The 12,408-nt window shown below is 43.1% G+C and overlaps 1 protein-coding gene across 2 annotated transcripts in view; it reads right to left on the bottom strand.

Annotated features, from left to right (window-relative positions):
* The window catches only part of METTL24 (methyltransferase like 24), a 96,865-nt gene that overhangs the window by 35,411 nt on the left and 49,046 nt on the right, over positions 1–12,408 (bottom strand). For both annotated transcript variants that reach the window (XM_030556117.1, XM_030556119.1), the window contains exons 2-3: positions 6,909–7,007; positions 3,291–3,430 (exon numbers count right to left, since the gene is read on the bottom strand). In XM_030556117.1, coding sequence (XP_030411977.1) covers positions 3,291–3,430; positions 6,909–7,007 — 239 coding nt within the window. The remainder of the gene's footprint in view (positions 1–3,290; positions 3,431–6,908; positions 7,008–12,408) is intronic.

Consider the following 12,408-nt stretch of genomic DNA (forward strand, 5'->3'; position numbering starts at 1 on the left):
ATAACCCTATTTACACATCAAAAATATTTTAGGGGGATTACATGAACTAAATTAATCAAAATAACTGAGTAGAAATCAAACCACTACATGGCAACATGTTTACATATACCTTTAGATACATACTCATTTATATAATGTAAATCTGGGATCACTCCCTTGACTTCAGTGATTATCCAATTTTAAAATGTTGGCCGTTACCCAGTACATTATAATACAGTACTAAACCAATACTACAGCAGACATGCTACTATATTTCATAATTTGAAATGTGAACAACGTCTTCTGTCAACAGGTTTGGAAGAAAGCTCACCAGTTATAATGGAATTCCTATAAAACACTCTTCTCCTTTCAGAAAGTGCAATGATCAAAGAGAGGGAACAAGGGTTATAAAATTACTTCTGCTTATTTGTAAGGAGGATTCAGTTTTATGGGATTCCACTTCTGAGTAATTATGTAGGAAGAGAAAACAGAGGCTTCCTTTCAAATGTTTAATGCAATATTCTGAGGTTATCAGAGTCAATGGGAAATATCTAGTTAAGGTTCACATATGGTGTTGTTCAGCAGGATCATGGATGGAGGAAGGCCAGTGCAGTCACTTAGGAATAAGAAGTTAGATAATAGATGTGAAGATGACAATGAGCAAAAATTTAAATTATTCATAATTGGGGACTAATACTAGAGCTGATGAGCTCCTGACTGAGGAAGACATTTACCTCTGACAGTCTCTCTCAGTACTTTCAAATGGTACATTTCAAAGAGCCAGATGCACTACATCAGATGCAGGCAATAACTGCACTGCCTTCAAAAAGGATTTTTGCCTGTATAAGGACTTCAGGATGAGACCAAGAGAGTGGAAAACAGAACAAGTATATGTGGAAGACAGGAAATTGAAATGTCTTAGGCCATTTGGGACATCAACAACAAACACAAACTGAAAAAAATAAGGTGACATTGAAAACACAGATCTGCTTACCCTTCTGCAACATTCAAATGTGGCTGTGCTGAAGGTGAGGGTAAGTGATAATGCAATAGGGGAAACAAAGTAAACAAAAGATGCTTCAGAAGACAGATCTTCTGTATAAGGAGCTTGAGTTGGAAAAAGAAAGGAGACCCCTTCATCCAACTGTGGATAGAAAACAGTTTCTGTCTCCAGTGACAGTAAAGTAAAACAAGTTATTGTCATTGAACTGTAGTCGAAATAGTTAAAATTAATATCACAGGGCCTCCAGAGGTTTTAGGCACGGCTCACTCACACTGACATTTTGGCACAGCCCCCACATATGCAGAATATTTTCTTCAATTGTTAAAGATTACAGATTTAATGCAGGATCGTCCCTTTTACACTCAAACTGAACTTCTGCATTTTTGTGACATCCTCCCCCACCATGGAAGATGCTGTTCATTTGAAGCAGCTGTTTTTCATTTGCTCTTTATAAAATGGATTAGAGGAGAGGCACGTTTAAAGGAGATTTGTGTCTTACTCAGAACAAAATTACTTTTCTGCCAATCATAAATCAAAGAATTAAGTGGTAAGGAGTCTGAAAGACTATAAATAGAGTCTGAGGGAATTAAAGACTGCTTCTCCATAACCCAAAGTACTTTCTTTTTTTTTTTAAACCGCTTTATGGGATGTATTTTGCTTAGGTGTATGATTATACATACACGCATCTTATGAGGCTAACCTAGAAAAAAATCTGTATGGTAAAGGTTAAAAACTCAGACATACTCAAACTTCGTTTGGGTATTAAAATTACATAATGTTTGTTCGAAATATGCTGTGTAAATACTTCAGAAAAGAAGAAGAAAACTGTAGGGAGGAGGCGCTCTCTCTGGGTAAAAACTCAGAACTCACCTGTAATCTTCCCCAATAAGAAAACTCTCTCACCCAACTGTTTTTGGTCACAGACTCTTACTTCCTCAGATCCAAAGCCTACTAAAGTCAATAGAAAGACTCCCTTTGACTTTGATGGGCTTTCAACTAGCCCATTTACTCTCATCCCTGTCATAATCATTGATACATAAACACATTTCTCAGTTATTCCAATCTTGAAGGAAATGGATTCATTTCTTTTTGCTCATTATTAAATCCACACTACCAAAATCATAGAAATAAAATGTGTCGGCTCAGGGCAATGGGAGACGGATTCTCTCATTGTCACTGCTTTGAAACTGGCCTAGGAGTAGGACAGTGTAAACAAAGTTTAATTAAATGACACTTGTTTGGTGAACTACATGAACTTCAATCTCAACATTTTGTGAACACTGAACTGGTTAAAACATTCTACAAGAAGGCCACAATTGTGTTTATTATTTATCACTTCAGCGCAAGTGCTCTGTCACTCCTGATCACATATCATGCTTTCTCACACTGGAAAATCTGATTCTTGGCTGCGGAGGGGTGAAAGATGTTTTACAAATAATTCCTTTGAAGTAACTGGTAATTATACAATAAATTCCTGATTAGAGAAGGAAGCTTTTGCTTCTCAGTTTACCTCATTAACTTCCATCTTCCTTTAATGGAACCATCACTCTTAAATTATTAGTTCTTTACTTTCCATTATGTGCATCATTGTTATGTTGAATATGAAGCACCTTGAGGTCTTTAAACCACGATTTGAAGACTTCAATAATTCAGACATAGGTTAGGGGGTTGTTACAGGAGTGGGTGGAGATTCTGTGGCCTGCATTGTGCAGGAGGTCAGACTAGACCAGGGGTAGGCAACCGAAGGCGGCACGTGAGCTGATTTTCAGTGGCACTCACACTGCCTGGGTACTGGCCACTGGTCTGGGAGACTCTGCATTTTAATTTAATTTTAAATGAAGTTTCTTAAACATTTTAAAAACCTTATTTACTTTATATACAACAATAGTTTAGTTATATATTATAGACATTTATAGACTTATAGACTATTTATAGACTTATAGAAAGAGACCTTCTAACAAGGTTAAAATGTATCACCAGCACATGAAACCTTAAATTAGAGTGAATAAATGAAGACTCGGCACAGCACTTCTGAAAGGTTGCCGACCCCTGGACTAGATGATCATAATGGTCCATTTTGACCTTAAGTCTCTGAGAAAGAAAAGGGAAGGACCTCACAGAGAGAAAGTTTTTTTCTAAAATCACATTCCACAACAGGGACCAATACTTGTCAACAAGTACTAAAGGCAACTGAATAAAACTCAAATTTTTGTTAAATACAGTTACACTTTGCTTAAGAAAGGGCCTTTTCATGCTAAAATGCATTCATGTTAAAATGCTTTACTGTTCCTCCAATTGGAGTACTTACCCAAGTGAATAGAGACGGCATTGCTTGCTTTTGATTCGATGAACTAAACTGAACCTGTCATCAAGACAGACTGACCATGGCTTCTTTATGGTTTTAGAGTTATCTGTCAGGCTGTTCATATTCATATGTTCACATGAAACCTGTTGAAATCAGAAGAAGTTTTGTTTTAATGTGCAGAACACTAATCCTTTTAATTTACTCTTGGTTTCCTTTGTCAGGAAAAAGGGAGAGGGGAGGAAAATTTAAAATGGTTTAATTATAATCTGAATTACAATGAGATCCATAGCTATATTGATTGCTTTTTCCTTGTTTGTTTCTTTTGTTGGGTGAAGAATGTCATGGATCAGAAAAATCCCTCCTAACACCAATACAAATATTAAAGGCAAATAACTGAGCTTCAGCATTATATGCCGAATCCATTTCCCTAAAAATAATTCACTTGAGCATAAAAGTCAATTTACTTTTCCTTTCAAACACTGGACTAAATTCTGCATTTTGTATCTTTTTGGAAAAAAATCTCATAACACTTGATTATCTAGATCAGAAGTTCTCAACCTTTTTCTTTCTGTGCCCTTCCCCTACTCCTCCCCCTCCCCTTCTGTCTCCCCCCCCACACACACCCAACACATGCTATAAAAACTTTATGGCCCTCCTGTGCCACAACAACTGGTTTTCTGCATATAAAAGTCAGGGTCTGTGTTAGGAGGTAGCAAGCCGGGCAATTGCCTGAGGCCCATGCCACAGAGGCCCCTGCAAAGCTACATTGCTCAGGCTTCAGCTTCAGCCCTGGGTGGTGGGGCTCAGAGCCCTGGGCTTCAGTCCCATGCAGTGGACCTTCAGCATTTTACCCTGGGCCCCAGCAAGTCTAATACTGCCCTGCTTGGAGGCGCCCCTGAAACCTGCTCAGGGTCCCCCAGGGGACCCTGGACCCCTGGCTGAGAACTACTGATCTAGACTACAGGTCTTTGATTTAGCTGTTGTTATTAGTTATGCAGTGCCATATGTTTGCTAGGCAATTTACTGGCAAACAAAGTTGATGTCTTCTGTTTTGTCCAGGTAGAGTCTCAGACAGCTCACTCTTATCCAATTCCCAATCTCAACCAACACTAGAAAGCACAGACACTGGCCTATCTGGAACTGATAAGCCAGAACAACTAAACAACAGAGCTCAAATGGAAGTTACAATTCAGGCTGAGCTTTAGCTGTCACTATCTATATCTCTGTTTAAAAATAAACAAAACACTGACTTTTAATTAAACTTAATCTTTAAAATATCATTATGTGGAAAATTACCATTTGGAGGGCTGCATGCCGCATTTTTTCCCTCTTTAGCTCATAATACCTATGGTAAAGTCATGAAAACTTGAATAGTTTTTCTTCATGCTGTCCCCAAGGTTCACTAAGTCATAAACAAGAATTTAAGCTTCTCTTCTCCCCAACCCCCACCCCGCCCCTTCCATTCAGTCATATAAAAATCAGCAAATAAATGGCATTGCAATAACTAGCACATAATATATTGGGGCTCATTTTAAAATATATATATTAAAAAAATCTGTACTGCACAGGAAATCAATTCACAGCAAAATAAACTTCAGAATGCTATCAGTTAATTGATTCATGATACTCAAGCAATTACAATGCTCAGAATTTGGAAAGCTTTTAACAGATCTTGGCAGCGTGGGCAAGAGGAGAGGACACTAGACAGGGAGCCAGGAGCCCTGGGTTGCATTCCCAGTTCAGCCACTGGCCTGTTGTATAACCTTGAGCAACTCACTTCACCTCTCTGGGCCTGTTTCCCCTCTCCTCCACCACCCCTGTCTGTATTATCTAATTAGATTGTAAGCTCTTCAGGTAGGGACTGGCTCTTACAACGTGTTTATACAGAGCCTAGCACAATGGGCTCCAATCTTGGTTGAGGCCCCTAGGTGTTACTTTAATACAAATAATAATGAATGGAACATATTAAGGTTCTCATGATAATCTAATCTTAGTATTTAAAGTGCCTTCCCAGATCCACTCCCTGCTGAGTCCAAGGAATTATGATAATTTTCTCAATTTGGCAGCACTGGTCTTTCATTTCATTGAAACTTGCTCAGTTCACAAGAAAAACAAAACCTGATGCCCAATTCTGTAAATATCTTTCATTTCTTGTGGCATTCAGGCCTTTTATGGAGCTATCACTGTCAGTTATTAATTCAGTAGCACCTGTTAGATCAGCAATGAGGGTTTCTTTCATTTCTTGATTTCACTTTTGCCTGCCCCGGACGTCAGTCATCATTCTGGGAACTGAGCCTGTCAATTGCTATGTCAAAAACTATAAACTCTTTACTAATTGATGCTCTTGTAGGTTTTGACCAAACTAGCAGAGTCCGCCACAATTTATAAAGTCACTGAATAAGGACTGTTTTCTGTGCTCTAAGCCTGCTTCAGCCTAAGCATCTCTACTTGACAAGAAGTATAATTAATTTAGTTCCATTTAGATCTTTCTGTCTTCATTTGAATCATCTTCATTCCTGCTTTCTCAGTATAGTTCATTCTCATGAGTGTTTAGGGGCACAGATGTCATCGTAAAAATGATTCATGTACTTCTAAACTTACACTAGGGCACCCATAGGTCTGCAGATAAGCAGGGACAGTGTTAGCCTCACAATTACCAACAAACAGGGACAGTGGTATATTTCTAGGTATGTTCGAAGACAGATTCTTTGCTGCCATCCTCAGAAACACTGTATAAAAGAAAGAAATTTCTTATGGGAGTCACACAAACACACATCTTTAAAGTCCCTTGTTATTCCTAGGTGCAAGACACAGCATAGACAAGTTGCAAGTCAGATATTCAGTGACTGCCTGTTGGTAGATATTAAAATACCCATCCTGTTCTAAACTATGGGCATCTGATCGAGCAGCCCTTCCCATTCTTTCTTGGTTGAAATACACATATAAATGTCATTGTACAAAGTTACATCTTTAACGAGACATCCAGGCCTGATTTTCAGATGTGTTCAGCACCTGCAGCTCTCTTTGACTGCAGCTGGAGTATTAAGTGTTCAGCACCTCAGAAAATTAACCTCTCTCCATCTCCTCCCTCCAATTTCTTGAGCGACTATAAGAATATTTTGCTACAGAGAGACTGGATCTCTATTGACTTTACTGGGGAAATCTGTTTACTATATAGGGACCTGCCACTTCTCCTAAACTGGTTGAGTGCCTAGAATGCATATTTTTCAAGAAAATGTGCCTGGCTACCAAATGATTATTTAAAGGTCCTCCAGTGTCCACCACGATACTTTTGGGACCACCCAACCTGTGTGTCTATTTCTGAAATTTCAGATGTACTGTACTTTGAGAAGAGGCACAGGTAGCAATGATGGATTTTATAAATAAATGTTCAAAGGAAAGGAGTCTCTTTCTAGACTCTTTTAATCATCATATTTAAGTTGATCATTATTTTAAGTTGCACACCTTCAGAAACAATATATATAGTCTAAATAAGATGCAACCTTCAACTCCATGAGAAATGGAAATCACTGTAACTCTTGTTGAAGAATCTTTTCTGGGGGAAGAATTGATTGTGTTTTGCAAATTATTTTCAAACTGGATATCGAAATGAAAACCAACCTGAGGCGTAGTGATATACTTCAGGAACCTCAAGGCCTCATAATTCAGGGAAGGAGTTGGACTTGCCCAAGGCTGCAGGTCTACGTGCCATCGTATAGTCTGTAAATACAGAAAAAACTCTTGAAGGTACGGCATCTCTCAGTAAAAGCACAAAATATAATATATTAAATGAGATTGAAGTTTAAACATAAAAAAGTTTTCTAAAATTTGTTACTGACGTAGAAAATCAGAATGTGAATGGCTAAAATCCTACAATAGTTCACTATAAAATGTAATGCAGTTGAACATACCATTCTGCTTCAGTTTCTGGTAATATGGAGATCTTACAGTGCAAACAGTAATTATCAACAATAAACCTCGACAATCAGTAGCTTTTCTTTTTTTGAAGTCTAGCTTTAGAATTCAATATGGTATTCTGTATTTTTTTTTTAAAAAGGTCCTTTATTCTTTCATGTTAGCCTAAAAAGTTATCAGAATTCTTTATTTTCCTGAAAAATGGCAGCATTGTTGCCTACAGTATTAAAACTCCTCATTTTCATCTCCACAGGGAACTAATCAGTGGATGCTTTTCATACTCTGTGAGGGGCCCATCAGCTCAAAACCTTGGATATCCTGTCAGCTTTTCAAACAACACTTCCCACAGAAAGTAGGACAGGAAAGGTCTTTCAGAAATGTGTTTGCATACCAACAGGGTGTTGTACTCCTAGCAGCAATACCTTTCCTAAATGCAGCATGCTTTTATCATTTTAGAAATTTTAAACATATAGACTCATAGACTCATAGGTCAGAAGGGTTAGCTCAGAGGTGGGCAAACTATGGTTCTGCCTGGCCCTTGAGCTCCCGGCCAGGGAGACTAGCCCCTAGCCCCTCCCCTACTGTCACCCCTCCCCCACAGCCATGCCACCATGCGGCAAGTGCTCTGGGTGGCGGGGCTGCATGCTCCCAACATGCTGCTCTGAACGACATGGTAAGAGGGCTAAGGGATTGGATAAGGGGTGGGGAGTTCCAGGGGGAAGTCAGGGGACAAGGAACGGGGGGTTGGATAAGCGTGGGCATCCCAGGGGGCCTGTCAGGGGACGTGGGTGTGGATAGGGCCGGTGCTTCCATTAGGCGACCCTAGGCGATCACCTAGGGTGCCAGGATGCAGGGGACGGCATTTTGTGCGCTCCCCATGGGGCACAGGAGCTTTGGGTTCTGCTCCCGTCGCGCCGCCTTAGAAGGGCCTCTGCCGACGTGCCGCGGAAAACAGTGGCACGCAATTGAGCTACCACCGACGTTTCGGCAATGACTGCCGCTGTCGCCTGCTGCATTTTGGCGGCGGGTCCTTCTTCGGCGGCGCAATGAGAGCAGAATTGGAAGCTCTCGCGCACCCTGTGGGATGCGCGCAAATGCCACTCCCCCCGCAATTCTGCCTAGGGCGCCAGAAGCCTGGGTGTGGATAGGGGTCAGGAGATGTGGAACGGGGCCGTTCGATGGGCATGGAGTCCTGGGAGGCCTGTCAGGGGGCAGGTGTGTGGACAGGGATTGGGGCAGTCAGGGAACTGGGAGCAGGGGGGGTTGAATGGGGATAGGGTCCCGGGGGGGTGGCTGGGGGTGGGGGGTCCCGGGAGGGGGTGGTTAGGGGACAAAGAGCAGGGGGGGTAGATAGGTGGGGGGGGTTGAGGGGAGAAGTCAGGGGGCGGGAAGTGGGAGGGGGTGGATGGGAGTGGGGGCCAAGCTGTTTGGAGAGGCACAGCCTTCCCTACTCGGCCTTCCATAGAGTTTTGCAACCCAATGTGGCCCTCGGGCCAAAAAGTTTGCCCAACTAGCTCTTGCCCTCAAACACACACACAAAAGTATATGGAGAAATCTGATATTAAAATTAAGACAAATTGCCTATGACTGAGCCCCACCAAAAAGATTCTTATCTGGATTGTGACAGTCCACTAGTCCTATAATAAGTTAGGTTGTGTCTAGTTTCCCTTGGTCATTAGTGATTAACTGAAAACTCCACGAAGACAACCATGGCTTTTTCATAACACTGTTTTGCATCAAGCACACAAACAAAAAAATTATGATCCCAGCAGAGTCTCATTTCAGTAAGAAAGTCTCAAAACAGTAAAGTAAAAGGAAGTAAAACTAATTGGACTAGACGGAACACTGTCAGAGCTGAAATCATAGGAGGAAGAAAGGGCCCTCCATCAAGCTGAACCAGCAACACTGACAGGCTATAAAGGAAGTTGCAGCTGTCTCTCCTCAGGTACAGGAACCATTGTAGTGATATGGGGTTACACAGCAGATGGGCAAGAACTAAGGTTGCCAAAGCTCTCTGTTTCATCGGTCTCCTAGAATCAGGCCCTATCTCCCAGAGACTACTGAAGACAACTCAGGAGATTTTAGGCCACTAGAAGTCCAGCAGTGCAGTGGGGCTAAGGCAGGCTCCCTACCTACCCTGGCCCTACGCTGCTCTCTGAAGCAGCCGGCACATCTCTGTGGCCGCTGGGGGGGTCTCCATGTGCTGCCCCTGCCCCCAGCGCTGACTCCACAGCTCCCATTGGCTTCCAGAAATGGCACACAGAGGGAAGCACATGGAGCCCCCTGGTCCCGTTTACCTCGGATGACAGTGCAGTGGGGCTAAAGCAGGCTCCGCCCCTGTAGCTCCCATTGGCCACAGTTCCCAGCCAATGGGAGCTGCAGTATCAGCACTCGGCACAGGCAGCATACAGAGACCCCTGCTCCCTCAGGGGGCCGCAGAGACACATTAGCCCCTTCTGGGAGCAACACAGGACCAGGGCAAGCAGGGAGCCTGCCATATCCCCGCTGCACTGCTAACTAGGACCCACATGAGATAAGACACCCCCGGCCAGAGCCCACACCCTTCACCCCTACTGCACTTCTGCTGCAGGCCTGATCCCTTTCCTGTACCCAAACTCCCTCCCAGAGCCTGCCCCCCAATCTCCTGCCCCAGCCCTGAGCCCCCTGCTGGAGCCTGCACCCCACACCCCCTCCTGCACCCAAACTCCCAGAGCCCACACCCTATACCCCCTCCAGCACCCCAAGCCCCAGCTCCAAGCCCTCTCCCTCCCAGAGCCCACACCCCAAACCCCTACCCCAGCCTTGAGTCCCCTCTAGTACCCAAACTCCCTCCCAGAGCTTGCACCCCATGCCCCATCCTGCCCCAGGCTCAGCCTAGAGCCCTCTCTCACTCTCCAAAGCCCTTGTCCCCAGCCCAGCGCCCGCACCCCCTCCTACAGCTTGGTGAAAGTGAGTAAGGATGGGGAAGGGGAGATGGAGTGAGCAGGGCAAGGCCTCAGGGCAAGGCAAGAGCATTTGGGTTTGTGAGATTAGACAGTTGGCAACCCTAGCAAGAACAGAAGAAGGAAAGAAAGATGAAACTCAAAGACAAAGATTTAGACAGGAACTCCAGACCAGATGGAGCTTTTGCCTTGAACTCCTATCAAAAGTTCATATTTTTGCTTTCTAAGTAAACATAATCTGTGAGTGAATGAGCCAAGTAATCGGTAGGAGAGTTTTGGTCTTGGTTTTTCATTTTTTATTTTTATTTTTTGTTATTGTAACAGTGAAGAGATACTGAACATTTGAGAGTCTTACATTCCCCCCCGCCCCCCATGTTTTTTTGGCTCTCTTTCACTTTTTGCTGTTAAACAAGAATTCATGTCGCACATGGCATGTCACAGAAGCCAGAATATCAAGAAACCCACTTGTGGCACAGACCACTGATACTCTGTTTTCTAAGTGTGATGTTCAAACTGCTGATGTCAGAAAGTTAAGTGGACATTTTGGGAGGGAAAAAGCATGGAATCTTTCAAAATGATTCAAACATTACATGTGGCTACACAACATTTGTGATGACAGGAAAGCTGTAGACCTGACATGTTTGAAAGCTGAAATGAGAATGAAGTCTGGCAATAGTTTTCAGGCAAAACCAGGGGCACTACAGTTGAGTCAGCTCTTCTGAAGCGTAGAAGACTGCAGGTACTCCGCAGCATAGTGGAATTACAGGGCACTCATTCTTGCATTGCACCCAAAAATTATCTTTACTGTTAGTTGACAGAGAAAATAAAACTCTGGCATTAACTGTCTGAAATGAGATTCTCTTTCATATGGTGGGATGTTAAAGAATCCCTGTGACATTCTCTCTACATTTTCTGATTTTTTTTTCCTCATAGTGGACTAGATTGCGACATTACATTCTGCTCTGAGTAAGCTGCATTGCATCAGGAGCTGATCAAAATTGATCCAATGGGTCTATACTAATAGCAGATTACTGCCCCCTCCAGATCAGCTTGGCTATGCTGGCTGGCACCCTGGGAAGGGAGATGGAGAAGCAAAGGCAAGGGAGGGAGTAACAGCCCCAGTAGATATGTCTACACTGAAATGTAAGTCTAGAATTAGTGGGACTTGAGTGATCTGACTCACGTTAGGGAACCCTGGGCTTGAGCATCTACATTGTATTTTAGCCATACATTAAGACATTTTAAACACATGCTCGAACCTAGGGTGCTGGCATCCACACAGCAGTGCGCAGTTCCAAGTCAAAGTTATTACATCCCAGAATCCCAAGAGCCTCCTTTCCTCCAAAATGTGGCTGCTCAAGCCCTAGGACTGTGGTACACTGTGGGGAAATTTTCCTGCCAGCCCTGCATGTTATAGGAAGTTCGAACAGCCTGCCAAACACAGCCTGCCAAGCAGTCATTTTGGTCTGTGCACTCCCCAGCTCTCAGAGCCAGCAACCTGGACGAGGTGCCTTTTGATGAACTTCTCTGGCTTGCGCTTTCACTCCTGTGTCAGAAAACTGGATCACATCATCATGCAGACCTGGGATTACCAGGAGTAGGTTCAGAACTTTCACATGAAGAAAGCTACATTTCTGAAGCTTTGTGAGCAGCTTGTCCCCAGCATAAAGAGACACATCTGAGGTCATCCTTGCCAGTCCAGAAGTAAGTTGCAATAACGTACTGGAAGCTGGCTACCCTTGGCTGCTACAAGTTCGTTGCCAGTCAGTTTGAGGTTGGAAAGTCGACTGTGGGTAAAGTGGTATGTCACTGAGGCAATCAGGAGTGTGTGGGTTACCCCAAGGTGGCAGGCATTACAGATATTCCAGAGGTAATTACTGGCTTTGAAAGAATGGGGTTTCCTAACTGTGCCAGGGCCACTGATGGGACTCATGTGCCCATAGTTTGCCCTCAAGGAGCAGATGAGTACACAAACCGCAAAGGGTACTACTCCATGGTTATGCAGGCCCTTGTGGACCACTGAGGCAGATTTATGAATGTTTACATGGACTGTACTTGAAAAGTTCACAATACTAGAGTTTTTTGCTGCTCAGAAGTCTACATTCATAGACAGGCTGGAACACTATTCCTACCAAATGATATTTACTTAAAAGCATTACTGTCCTCACTGTTTTTGTCGGGGAGCCCATGCATCCCTTTTGCTTTGACTTACAAAACTGTACCCTAATTTCAGAGGCCCTGGCAAAAGAAGGTTTAATTACATT

Source organism: Gopherus evgoodei, chromosome 3, assembly GCF_007399415.2.
Source record: "Gopherus evgoodei ecotype Sinaloan lineage chromosome 3, rGopEvg1_v1.p, whole genome shotgun sequence".
Classification (NCBI taxonomy): domain Eukaryota; kingdom Metazoa; phylum Chordata; order Testudines; family Testudinidae; genus Gopherus; species Gopherus evgoodei.